Here is a 13934-nt window from a genome sequence, read left to right as displayed (position 1 = left end):
TGGCGCACAGGAAGGAAGACAAAGGCGAGAGCTCCATGTAAACACCTTTTTGTATATGTCTTACGTTTATGCGGAAAAAGGGCACTTCACTAGATGCTGGGTGTGTTCACATATCCCTGTACATTCCAAAGGGGGAATTCCTTTGCGCACCGTTCCCCTGACCCTAACTGAGACTGTTAGATGGATTCAAAGAAACGATATTGGAACAGGTAGCTAACCGCACTGCTGAGGCTCTGGAGGGCATCACAGCTGAAATGGTAGCGATAAGGACCGTAGCATTACAAAACCGAATGGCCCTCGATTACCTGTTAGCTGAGAAAGGGGGAACGTGTGCCCTGATAGGATCTGAATGTTGCACTTACATTCCTGATAGTTCAGAAAACATAACCCACCTTGCCGATCATATAAGGAGGGAGGTGAAAAAGTTATCCACACCAGCAAAAGAACTTAGCAGGTTTGATTGGTTTCTGGGTGGATCTTGGAGATCCTATCTAATACATGGGGCAATTGTTCTCATCGTAATAATTACCTGCTGTTTGATTGTTGGTTGCCTTAACCTCTGCTGTAAAGCAATGACAAGGTTAGCAGACCCTCTTGTGGTCAAGGGTTCCCGGGTTATGATCCAACAAACTAGAGAACTACTCAACAATGCAATACTCATAGAATGATCCTAAATGTTATCATAGAATGATAAAAGGAGGGATGTGGATATCTGAACGGAATATATGGAATTAAGGACAGTAAAGTAAACGGGATATATGAAAATGTATAAGCCGTGGAAGAATAGCTGGGAGAATGTCAGATTGCAAATAGTGCAACATCAGCATAGCTAACAGTCTGTCTCAAGGTTTCAAGTCACTAATCCTGCCAATAATATATAATTGTAACATGAAATACATCTGCAGAATTGCAAGGTCTCAGTTAATAGTCACACCATTAGATTGAAACATTTAGAGGCAATGCTTGAGCTTTCAAGAAGAACATCTCATATAGATTGACTAATGAGTGACTGAGTTAGACTGTCAATCCATTTGTATTTTGTTATCTGATTTCTAAACTGTATAACTGTTAACGCTTTACGATGTAACTTCACCTATCCGTAGGGAGTGTGTACGCTCTATCCAGAGAGTATATCTTCTGTCTGATAGGTCTTACTGGCCGGTAATAAAGACTGCTTTGTTCAAAGCACAAGAGGTATTCGACTCAGTAATTTTACTGAACCAGATTGAGGTAAAAGAATCCGGGAATTAACAATACTGCCTGCATTCCTTGTTCCATTGCTGCCCCCGTGCCCTCACCTGAGCGAGTCTTGTGCCATTTATGCTTTCAGATAATCAGCAACCAGATGAGCAGCCTGTCCCCGAGCCCTCCAATGAGGGTGAGGAAGGAGAAGCGGAGGAGGTGCAACGCATCGCGTCACTGCCTCTCACCCGCAGGCACCACCTCAGACACTGGCACTACGTGATCTTTACAGGCAAGTAAGGAGTGTGCAGGAGCCGGCCTCCAACATTGCACAGAGCTCTGCACACACCATGGAGCCCATTATTTGCACTCTGCAGAGGACTCCCAGAGAGATGGTGCAGTTCCAGACCACATGATGCATGTCACCGCCAATGTGGCAGCTTCCATTGCAGCACAGGCAGAAGCCACACACCGTCTTAGTGCTGTGATGCAGACAATGGTTGCTGGCATCAAATCTCAGACTGCCATCGTGCAATCTTAGCTGGATGCCACGCAAGCTCTGACCGCTGCCATCATCGCTGGGTCCACCACAGCCCACTGGGGATCTCACGGTGTCGCACAGGCCACCAATCTGTGCTCCAGCAGATTGGTAGGGATGCTGAGGTGCTGCCCCGGGGGAGTGGCAGTGGGTCAGTGGAACAGGAACCCGCTGTCCTCTCTCAAGATGTTAGCATTCCTGATCCCACCACTGCCACTCCGCCATTACACTTGTCACTGCTTGTCATCCAGCCAACCCCCGACTGCTGCTGCCCAGCCTGAGATGGTGCAGTCTACAGCCGGGCCTTCCAGGCCCAGAGCTGGTCGAGGGCCTCCTGCAAGGCCATCTGTAGTCTCTGGCCCTGACACTCAACAGCCTTCCATCAGCCTTTCTGCAGCCACAGGGGAGACACTATGTAGGAGCAGTAAAGTCAGAAAGGGCACTGTGAATAGGGGAGGTAAGGGTATTCACAAGGGTGATTAGTCAATATTGTTTTTGTGTATATTTGTGGTTAATGTTTTTTGATAAATTTATTTCTGGCAAGGTGCTGTCTCTCATTTCAGTTTTGGGGTGTGTTATGGGATGACAAATTGATGGAATGCTGGGGATGTGCCGAACAAGTGGGAAGTGACCTGGAATTCACTGGAACCAAAGTTTGATGAGGCGGTGACGGACTGCCCTTCCACAAGGCCGATTGAGTGGCTGCCTCCTCCATCGCTGCTGTTCCTGCTCCTGTTCCTCCTCCTCCACCTTCTGAGGTGATGGAGCTCTGCCTGATGGCAATGGCTGCGCCCTCAGGATGGCCAAGGTGTGCAGCATGCAGTAAACGATGACAAAAAGGGACACCCACTCAGCCCAGCACTGGAGGGCTCGTCCCCAGCGATTAAGGCAACGGAACCATTGCTTGAGCACTCCAATGGTCTGCCCAACGATGTTCCTGGTGGCAGCATGGCTCTCATTATATGAGTGCTGGGCACAAGTGTAGGGGTTGCACAGGGGAGCCATGAGCCAGGTGGAGCGCGGATAGCCCGTGTCTCTGAGCAGCCAGCCACGAGCGTGATGTGGTGGCTGGAAGAGAGCTGGCACACCAGTCTGGCGCAGGATGAAGGCATCGTGGCTATGGCCAGGATAGTGGGCACTGACCGGGAGGATTCGCCGTGTGTGGTCGCACACCAACTGTACATTAAGTCAGTGGGCAGCCTTTGGTTACGGAATACCTCAGGATTGTTATGAGGTGCCCGCAAAGCGATGTGGGTGCAGTCAATGGCGCCCTACACCATGGGGACGCCCGCCATCCTGGCAAAGCCCCATGCACAGTCATGCTGCTTCTCTCTGGTTATGGGGAAGGAAATGTACTCCCTTCTCCTTCTGTGCAGAGCATCTGTGACCAATGGACGGCAAACTGGGAGATGTTGGAGATGTCTCCTGTTGCACGCTGACTTAGAAATTGAGGGCGATGGTGACCTTGACTGCCACTGAGAGAGCCGTGCTCATTGTGGTCTGAGGCTCAAAGGTCTGGTTGCAGGAGGTGGCAGAGCTCTGTGACCACATCCTTCCTGAAGCAGAGCCTTCGAAAACACTGTTCCTCATTGAAACGAATGTGGGAGAACTGCTGTCGGATGTGGTAAGGTCTCCTGTTGAGAGCCATGTTGGCCCTCCTGCCTCTGGCCACATTTTGCATTCTTGCTCTGTGCCTCGTTGCTTCCGACGTTGATGCTGGAGGGTGAGGTCCAATGCCGGCACACGCCCCCATGAAAAGATCCAAATATTGCAGATTCAAATCTCCCCTCAATGAAACTCAAGAATCTTTGTGAGCCAGAACACTTGCTAAACCAAAACGATCAAAATCGGTCAAAGGGCCTGTTTCCCGATGCGAAAGCAACAATGCAGCACTGCTGGCTGACTAAAACTAAATCGGATGTTGACAAAGACCGTAATCTTCCCTTTTTATCATGCAGCTAGAGTTGTCATCAATTTTTTTTGATACAGCTGCTGTTGCACTCAGGGAATTGTAAATAATGATCACTTGTCAAGGTTTAAAGCTTTATTTTTGAATAAAGTCTGTATGTGGAAGTGTGATCTCTGCTTTTAATAAAGAAGTAATTAAACAGCGCTCGGCCAGCCGATATCCGACTGAAAGCGGCCTCCTCTACCTGTCGTTGTTAACAGCAGGCGCACAAGCCGGGGACGAGAGAGAATTTAGCTTCCGGGGCGCTACCGGGGAGCTGCGTTCTGCAATGACGTCACGATCTCCGGACGCAGGAGATCGTGGCCCAATGTCTCACAGCCGCAGCAAAACTCCCGCCGAATTCAGCGGGAGCCGCTGATCTCGCCGCGCACGATCGTAAACACATTTGAGCTCCATTATCGCCCCCGAGAGGCACTAATGGGAGGCGCAAAGGAGCCCAATTTCGCCCCGTTTTCCTGGGGCCGGAGGGCTGGGCCGAGAGGTTTACGTTGCTGACCTCAGTTGAGAATTCTTAACGTGACTCAACGTGGTTCATTGTTTCTCTCTCCGCAGTGCGGCCTCTGACCTGTTACCAATGTACCGCCCCTTCTGGTCACTGTGATCCACAACAAGTGACCTGCCCATCAACCATCACCACCTGCAGGACCATTTCAACCACGCAAGTCACAGGTAACAGTTCCTCGTTTTTCTCCAACATTTTCGATTGTTATTTCTTCCTTCCTTTCCCTCTTTCTTTCTCTCTTTCATTATATCTTTCTCTCTCTTTCCTCCCTTCCTTCCTGTTCCCAAGAACAAAGTGTAAAATCCCAGCTCTGACCTGTGCTTGTTTTCAGAGGGAGTGAGCAGCAGTCGGATTATTAATTCCTGTGGGTCGTGCTCTGATCCCTTATCTTTCAGCACTGGAGTTGTGTCCATCTCCCAGGCCAGCACATGCTGTGACTCTGATCTCTGCAATAAACAGACGGTTGCTGGTAAGCTTACAGTGCGTGATAATCCGATTCGAATCGAATAGAATCATTTGATAATAAGTCTCCCTCTCCCATCACTGTGCCATCAAACAGTCCCAGGGCAGGTACAGCACGGGGTTAGATATAGAGTAAAGCTCCCTCTACACTGTCCCATCAAACCCTCACAGGGATTAGATACAGAGTAAAGCTCCCTCTACACTATCCCATCAAACACTCCCAGGGCAGGTACAGCACGGGGTTAGATACAGAGTGAAGCTCCCTCTACACTGTCCCATCAAACACTCCCAGGGCAGGTACAGGGGGTTAGATACAGAGTAAAGCTCCCTCTACACTGTCCCATCAAACACTCCCAGGGCAGGTACAGGGGGTTAGATACAGAATAAAGCTCCCTCTACACTGTCCCATCAAACACTCCCAGGGCAGGTACAGCACGGGGTTAGATACAGAGTAAAGCTCCCTCTACACTGTCCCATCAAACACTCCCAGGGCTGGTACAGGTACAGCACAGGGTTAGATACAGAATAAAGCTCCCTCTACACTGTACCATCAAACACTCCCACGGCAGGTACAGCACGGGGTTAGATACAGAGTAAAGCTCCCTCTACACTGTCCCATCAAACACTCCCAGGGCAGGTACAGCACGGGGTTAGATACAGAGTAAAGCTCCCTCTACACTGTCCCATCAAACACTCCCAGGGCAGGTACAGGTACAGCACGGGTTAGATACAGAGTAAAGCTCCCTCTACACTGTCCCATCAAACACTTGCAGGGCAGGTACAGGTACAGCACGGGGTTAGATACAGAGTAAAGCTCCCTCTACACTGTCCCATCAAACACTCCCAGGGCAGGTACAGGGGGTTAGATACAGGGTAAAGCTCCCTCTACACTGTCGCATCAAACACTTCCAGGGCAGGTACAGCACGGGTTAGATACAGAGTAAAGCTCCCTCTACACTGTCCCATCAAACACTCCCAGGGCAGGTACAGCACGGGGTTAGATACAGAGTAAAGCTCCCGCTACGGTATTTCCTTTGTTGGGGGATTCGAGAACAAGACGATGCTCAGATAAGTGGAGCTGTGAAAACTGAGAACGACAGATTGTTGCTGGGTAAGGTTGACAAGGGATATGGAGCTCAGGCGGGTTAACATGGAATAGATCAGCCGTGATTTAATTGAATGGCGGAACAGGCTCGAGGGGCTGAATGGCCTCCTCCTGTAGCTATGCAGACAATCAAAGGTCATGTTGCAGAATGCAGGGCTGGTTTCTAACCAAGACAATGAACGAATTCAAAAATACCCAGCCCGTGTTTCTCCTTAAGGTGAAAAGAATCTCACTTTGTGTTTTCCATTTCAGAGCCGCCGAACACCACCCAGAATGGAATGGAATGCAGAGGGTGTTTTAACAGCTCATCCACTTCCTGCAGTGATAATGAACAAACAGTGAAGTGCGTTGGGCCGGAGACCCGCTGCATGAATGTCTCAGGCAAACAGGCTGTGTGTACGTTGAATCTTCTGTAATCTTCGGGTGTTAGCTGTGGCTCATTGGGGAGCGCGTTTGCCTCTGAGTCAGTAGGTCATGCGTTCGAATCTCTCTCCAGAGACTTTGTCCCGTAATCCAGGCCGACACATCCAGTGCCAATCCTGAGAAAGCGCCGCACTGTCGGAGGGGCAGTACTGAGGGAGCACCGCACTGTCGGAGGGGCAGTACTGAGGGAGTGCTGCATTGTGGGAGGGGCAGTACTGATGGAGTGCTGCACTGTCGAACGGGCAGTACTGAGGGAGCGCCGCACTGTCGGAGGGGCAGTACTGAGGGAGTGCCGCACTGTCGGAGGGGCATACTGAGGGAGTGCTGCACTGTCGAACGGGCAGTACTGAGGGAGTGCCGCGATGTCGGAGGGGCAGTACTGTGGGAGTGCCGCACTGTGGGAGGGGCAGTACTGAGGGAGTGCTGCACTGTCGAACGGGCGGTACTGAGGGAGTGCCGCACTGTTGGAGGGGCAGTACTGAGGGAGTGCTGCACTGTTGATCGGGCAGTACTGAGGGAGTGCCGCACTGTGGGAGGGGCAGTACTGAGGGAGTGCTGCACTGTCGATCGGGCAGTACTGAGGGAGTGCCGCACTGTCGGAGGGGCAGTACTGAGGGAGTGCCGCACTGTGGGAGGGGCAGTAGTGAGGGAGTGCTGCACTGTCGAACGGGCGGTACTGAGGGAGTGCCGCACTGTGGAAGGGGTAGTACTGAGGGAGTGCCGCACTGTCGGAGGGGCAGTACTGAGGGAGTGCCGCACTGTCGGAGGGGCAGTACTGAGGGAGCGCCGCACTGTCGGAGGGGCAGTACTGAGGGAGTGCCGCACTGTCGGAGGGGCATACTGAGGGAGTGCTGCACTGTCGAACGGGCAGTACTGAGGGAGTGCCGCGATGTCGGAGGGGCAGTACTGTGGGAGTGCCGCACTGTGGGAGGGGCAGTACTGAGGGAGTGCTGCACTGTCGAACGGGCGGTACTGAGGGAGTGCCGCACTGTTGGAGGGGCAGTACTGAGGGAGTGCTGCACTGTCGATCGGGCAGTACTGAGGGAGTGCCGCACTGTGGGAGGGGCAGTACTGAGGGAGTGCTGCACTGTCGATCGGGCAGTACTGAGGGAGTGCCGCACTGTCGGAGGGGCAGTACTGAGGGAGTGCCGCACTGTGGGAGGGGCAGTAGTGAGGGAGTGCTGCACTGTCGAACGGGCGGTACTGAGGGAGTGCCGCACTGTGGAAGGGGTAGTACTGAGGGAGTGCCGCACTGTCGGAGGGGCAGTACTGAGGGAGTGCCGCACTGTCGGAGGGGCAGTACTGAGGGAGTGCCGCACTGTCGGATGGGCAGTACTGATGGAGCGCTGCACTGTCGGAGGTTCAGTGCTGAGGGAGCGCCGCACAGTCAGAAGTGCAGTACTGATGGAGCGCTGAACTGTTGGAGGTGCCGTCTTTCAGGTGAAATGTTAAACTGAGACCTGCCCTCTCAGATTCCATGTATTAGATCCCACGGTCAATGTTAGAAGAAGAGCGAGGGGAGTTCTCCCCGATGTCCTGGAGCTAATATAACAACATCACTAAAACAGAGATTATCTTGAAAGTGCCTCATCTGATTCAAGAAAGGAGGGAGAGAGAAAACAGGGAACTACAGACCAGTTAGCATGACATCAGTCGTTGGGAAAATGCTGGCATCCATAATTAAGGAAGTGGTAACAGGGCACTTAAAAATCATAATATGATTAGGCAGATTCAACATGGCTCTATGCAAGGGAAATCGTGTTTCACAAATTTATGAGAGTTTTTTAAGGATGTAACTAGCATGGTAAATAAGGGAACCAGTGGATGTAGTATATTTGGATTTCTAAAATGCATTTGATAAGGTGCTACTTGAAAGCTCCTACACAAGATAAGGGCTCATGGGGTTGGGGTAATGTATTTGCGTGGATAGAGAATCGGTTAATGGACAGAAAACGGAGGGTAGGGATAAATGGGTCATTTTCAGGTTGACAGGCTGTAGCTAGTGGGGTGCCACAAGGATCAGTGCTGGGGCCTCAGATATTTACAATCTATATTAATGACTTAGATGAAGGGACCGAGTGCAATGTAACCAACTTTGCTGACGATACAAAGCTACATGGGGAAGTAAGTTGTGATGAAGACACAAAGAGCTTGCAAAGGGATATAGACAGGTTAAGTGAGTGGCCAATAAGGTAGCAGATGGAGTATATTGTGGGGAAATGTGAGTTTATTCAATTTGGTGGGAAGAATGGAAAAACTGATACATTTTTATATGCTGAGAAACTTAAATGTTGGTGTTCAGGGAGATTTAGATGCCCACATACAGGAAACAGAGAGAGTTGGCATGCTGGTACAGCAAGCAATTAGGAAAGCAAATGGCATGTTGGCCTTTATTGCAAGGAGGTTGGAGTACAAGAGTAAGGAAGTCTTACTACAATTGTACAGGGCTTTTGTTCGATCACACCTGGAGTACTGCGTACAGTTTTGGTCTCCTTATCTGAGAAAGGATATAATTGCTTTATAGGCGGAGCAACAAAGGTTCACTAGGTTGAATACTGGGATGAGAGGGTTGTCCGAGGGGGAGAGATTGGGTTGATTGGACCGATACTCTCTGGAGTTTAGAAGAATGGGAGGTGATCTCATTGAAACATGTAAGATTCTGAGGGGGATTGACAGGGTAGATGTAGGGAGGATGTTTCCCCCGGGTTGGGGAGTGTAGAATCAGGCGTCACACATTCTCAGAATAAGGGGTCGGACATTGAGGACTGAGGTAAGGAGGAATTTCTTCACTCAGAGGGTGGTGTATCTTTGGAATTGTCTCCCCCACAGGACTGAGGATGCGGAGTCATTGAGTATAAACAAGGCTAAGAATGATACATTTTTGGATTCTTAGAGAATCAAGGGTATGGGGATCGGGCGGGAAAGTGGAGTTGAAGTTGAAAATCAGCCCATGATCTTACTGAATTGCGGAGCTGAATTGAGGGGCCGAATGGCCGACTTCTGCTACTAATTCTTGTGTTCTTATGAAACTGCAGGTAAAAGCAAATACAGTAGGGAGGAGGCTTGTGTGGATCATGGAGACTGACATAGATCTGTTGGGCTGAATAGCCTGTTGCTGTGCTGTAAAATGCGCTGTGATTGCAGCAAGTGCGATACACAGGTGTATAGACCAGTCGAGCACTGTCACAGTGCTGTCCCGTTAAACCGTCCATCGTAGACACAAACCCGTCCGTTCTAACCAGTGAGGACTGTTGTCTCACACTCCTGGATATCTAACCTGTTTCCCATCTGTGTCTAGTGCCGAAAACGGGCTCGTTCTTCGCCAGGGGCTGCGCCTCGGAGCAGATCTGCCAAAGCACCAGCGCCTTGCGGGAATTCAATATACAGGCCAATGAGATTCCCAATTGTTGCACGGGAAACCTCTGCAACACCGACGTCGCCCGTCCTAAGCCAGGTAACGGAGAGACAATCTGCGCAGTGCAGAGTGCAACAGTTCAACACCATTGCGTGAGAGAGAAAGGAAGAGAGTGAGAGAGAAAGAAAGAAAGATCACAACAGGGAACTCTGGTAACAGGTTCGAGGGGCTGAATGGGCCCCCTCCTGTTCCTGTGTAACAGGCTCGAGGGGCTGAATGGGCCTCCTCCTGTTCCAGTGTAACAGGCTCGAGGGGCTGAATGGGCCTCCTCCTGTTCCTGTGTAACAGGCTCGAGGGGCTGAATGGGCCTCCTCCTGTTCCTGTGTAACAGGCTCGAGGGGCTGAATAGGCCTCCTCCTGTTCCTGTGTAACAGGCTCGAGGGGCTGAATGGGCCTCCTCCTGTTCCTGTGTAACAGGCTCGAGAGGCTGAATGGGCCTCCTCCTGTTATTATGAAAGAAGCCTGAGGTGCTGAATGGGCCTCCTCCTGTTCATATGAAACAGGCCCGAGGGACTGAATGGGTTTCCTACTGTTACTATGTTCCTGTTTAAAAGGGGGTGGGTCTGGCTGCAGAGAGGACAGGGTGCGCCCTACACTGACCTCTGACCTGTGCTCAGCATTGTGGAATGGGCAGCCTAGCTCTGGTCAGCATTAATCTTTTTTAATCTCCATTCTTATTCATCCTGCAGCAAGCCTTGGATGTATCTTGGGATCAATATTTGGAGCCGTAGCTGGAATCCTGATACTATTGGTGATATGTTGCTTTTGCTGTCGAAAGAATAGAGGTCAGTATGACAGACATTCAGCTTGGAATCACAGAATGATGCAGCACAGATTAAGGCCACGCACCCCAGCACCGGCCCTTTCGAAATATATCCAATTAGTCCCATTCCCCCGCCCCCCAATCTGCAAATTTATCCATTTGAAGAATATATCGCATTCCTTGTTCTCCAAGTGCAGTCTGACCAGGACACCCTATCTCTGTAACCTCCTCCAGCCCCACAACCCTCCGAGATCTCTGCACTTCTCCAATTCTGGCCTCTTGCCCATCACCCGATTTCCATCGCTCCACCATTGGCAGCTGTACCTTCAGTTGCCTGGGCTCCGAGGTCTGGAATTCCCTCCCTAAACCTCTCCGCCTCTCTCTCCTCCTTTAAGACGCTCCTTAAAAGCAACCTCTTTGACCCAGCTTTTGGGCACCTGTCTAAATATCTCTTTACTGTCAAATTTTTGTCAGATTTACGCTCCCATCTTGGGCGATTGTAAAGGCGCAAAATGAGTGCAAGTTGATATTAATTTGATGCCTGTCTGAATTCCTGTCTTTTCTGACTCCAGATGCAGGCTCCGGTGTTGTGTGATTCGCTGAGCAACAAACCATGTTTTCCAGAGAACCGGGTGACATGGTGAATGAGGCCCCTGCTCCCTCTGGTGGTGAACCTAACTGATGCTCCTGCTCCCCCTGGTGGTGAACCTGACTGAGGCTCCTGCTCCCTCTGTTGGTGACCCTGACTGAGGCTCCTGCACCCCCTGGTGGTGAACCTGACTGATGCTCCTGCTCCCCCTGGTGGTGAACCTGACTGATGCTCCTGCTCCTGCTCCCTCTGGTGGTGACCCTGACTGAGGTTCCTGCACCCCTCACTGGTGGTGACCCTGACTGAGGCTCCTGCTCCCCCTGGTGGTGACCCTGACTGAGGTTCCTGCACCCCTCACTGGTGGTGACCCTGACTGAGGCTCCTGCTCCCCCTGGTGGTGACCCTGACTGAGGTTCCTGCACCCCCCCTGGTGGTGACCCTGACTGCCAACTGTGGGACAGTTTCTCTCTGCCGACTGGTATCTCTCCAGCAAGATCTGATTGCAACGGGACAGTCAATTCCTGGCTGAGGATTTGACGACACTTGTCTGGGGTTGCTGATTTTCGGATTGTAATCTCGGTGATTGGTGCCATAAACGCTCAGTGTAACTATTTGTACTGCAATTTTTTTGACAGACATGTGTCAGTCAAGCCCTGCACCCTGTCAAGCTCTGCGCCCCCGCACCCCCCCCCCCCCACCCCTCCGGGCCCGGCCCCGAATAATTCCCTCCACGTGGTGCTGAGAAGCAGTACCTGAGGCCTGAAACTCCACTGAGGCCACGATTCTCTCCCCCCGGACTCCCCCCTCACCCCCTGACTCTCTCTCCCCCGGTTCTGTCCCCCTCGGCTCTCTCCCCCCGACTCTCTAACCCCTCCGACTCTCCCCCTCCACCCCCGACTCTTCCCTCCCGACTCTCTTCACCCCCCCCCCCGACTCTCTCTCCTCGACTCTCCCTACCTTGACTCTCTCCCCCGCCCCCAGGCACTCTCCCCTCCGGCTCTCTCCCCACCCGACTCCCCCCCCCGAATCTCTCCCCTCAACTCTCCCCCTCCCCTGACTCTCCACTCCCACCAATTCTTCCCATCCCAACTATCCTCCCGACTCTCTCCCCCCCCCGACTCTCTCCCCCCGAATCTCTCCCCTCGACTAGTCCCCTCCCCTGACTCTCTCCCCCCTGACTCTCTCCCCCCTGACTCTCCCCTCCCCCCAACACTCCCCACTCTGACTGTCCCCCCGACTCTCTCCCCCCTTCCGACTCTCTCTGGCGGCAGGGGGACCGAGAGCACCCGTGGGTGGTTGCGGGGGGGGGAGGGAGAGAGAGGGGGGGGGGAAGAGAGAGAGACTGGGGTAGGGAGAGAGAGAGACAAATGTGGGAGGGGGATCGGAGGGAACTCAGGGAAGACGGATCACGTTCTTCCAACGCACTACAAGGGACATCGTTGGAGTGGATGATATCCAGATGTCACAACATTGTCACTATTCACTTCATACCCAATAACAATCCGTATACAATGCCTGCCCCATCTACGTGCGGGCTAGGAGGGAGGGCAGGATGTACTTGCGCTGGGGTAAGGCACTTCGGCTGGGGGAGCTATGCACTTGGACTGGGGTACGGCACTTTGGGTGGCCCTTGCTGTCTTCTGGGGAGCTCTGTCCTCTGTCACTTCAGGAAGTCAACGTGGATCAAGTTACAATTTGCAAAGTCAGTGAGACCTTGGGATGGGCGTTTCCAGTGACACATTCCTGTGAAACTTCAGGGTGCAGCTTATCCTCCGGGGGCACCAGGGGGACAAAGGGTGGAGAATGGTGGCCATTTTTGCAGTACAAATAAGCACAGCCACAAACATTTGCTTTTCGTTTATTGATGGAGCTTTAATCATTTCAAGTTCATGCCACTTGTGGTTTCATGTCTATTAATCTGCTGTGATCCCGCTTGTTTCACACAAGATGAACAATCTTTTAATGAATAAAAGGAAGATTTGCAATTCTACAGTGTCTTTCACAACCTCACGATGTCCCAAGATACAGAGAGACACAAATACAGAGAGAGACACACAGATACAGAGAGACACAGATAGAGAGAGACACACACAGATACAGAGAGACACAAATACAGAGAGAGACACACAGATACAGAGAGACACAGATAGAGAGAGATACTGAGAGACACAGATACAGAGAGAGACACACACAGATACAGAGAGACACAGATACAGAGAGAGACACACAGATATAGAGAGACACAGATACAGAGAGAGACACACAGATACAGAGAGAGACACAGATACAGAGAGATACTGAGAGACACAGATACAGAGAGAGACACAGATACAGAGAGAGACAAACAGATATCGAGAGACACAGATACAGAGAGAGACAGATACAGAGAGAGACACAGATAGAGAGAGACACAGATGCAGAGAGAGAGACACACAGATAGAGAGAAATACTGAGACACACAGATACAGAGAGACACAGATAGAGAGAGACACACACAGATACAGAGAGAGACACAGATACAGAGAGAGACACACAGATACAGAGAGAGACACAGATAGAGAGAGATACTGAGAGACACAGATACAGAGAGAGACACACACAGATACAGAGAGACACAGATACAGAGAGAGACACAGATATAGAGAGAGACACAGATACAGAGAGACACATATACAGAGAGAGACAGATGCAGAGAGAGACACATAGATAGAGAGAGACACAGATAAAGAGAGAGAGATACCGAGAGACACAGATGCAGAGAGAGAGACACACAGATAGAGAGAAATACTGAGAGACACAGATTCAGAGAGACACACACAGATACAGAGAGACACAGATACAGAGAGAGACACACAGATATAGAGAAATACTGAGAGACACAGATTCAGAGAGACACACAGATATAGAGAGAGAGACAGATACAGAGAGAGACACATAGATGGAGAGAGACACAGATAGAGAGAGAGATACCGAGAGACACAAATAC

The 13934-nt window shown here is 51.2% G+C and overlaps 1 protein-coding gene across 1 annotated transcript in view; it reads left to right on the top strand.

Annotated features, from left to right (window-relative positions):
- Window positions 1-12926, top strand: part of LOC139240379 (urokinase plasminogen activator surface receptor-like) — a 35814-nt gene extending 22888 nt beyond the window's left edge. Inside the window, exons 6-11 of the mRNA XM_070868864.1 lie at window positions 4242-4358; window positions 4523-4660; window positions 6011-6154; window positions 9480-9635; window positions 10286-10381; window positions 10932-12926. Of these exons, the coding sequence (XP_070724965.1) occupies window positions 4242-4358; window positions 4523-4660; window positions 6011-6154; window positions 9480-9635; window positions 10286-10381; window positions 10932-10954 (674 nt within the window). The 3' untranslated portion in view covers window positions 10955-12926. The remainder of the gene's footprint in view (window positions 1-4241; window positions 4359-4522; window positions 4661-6010; window positions 6155-9479; window positions 9636-10285; window positions 10382-10931) is intronic.
- Window positions 12927-13934: the final 1008 nt, after the last annotated feature.

Source organism: Pristiophorus japonicus, chromosome 31, assembly GCF_044704955.1.
Source record: "Pristiophorus japonicus isolate sPriJap1 chromosome 31, sPriJap1.hap1, whole genome shotgun sequence".
NCBI classification, from domain to species: Eukaryota; Metazoa; Chordata; class Chondrichthyes; family Pristiophoridae; genus Pristiophorus; species Pristiophorus japonicus.
This window is presented reverse-complemented; position numbering and strand designations above follow the sequence as displayed.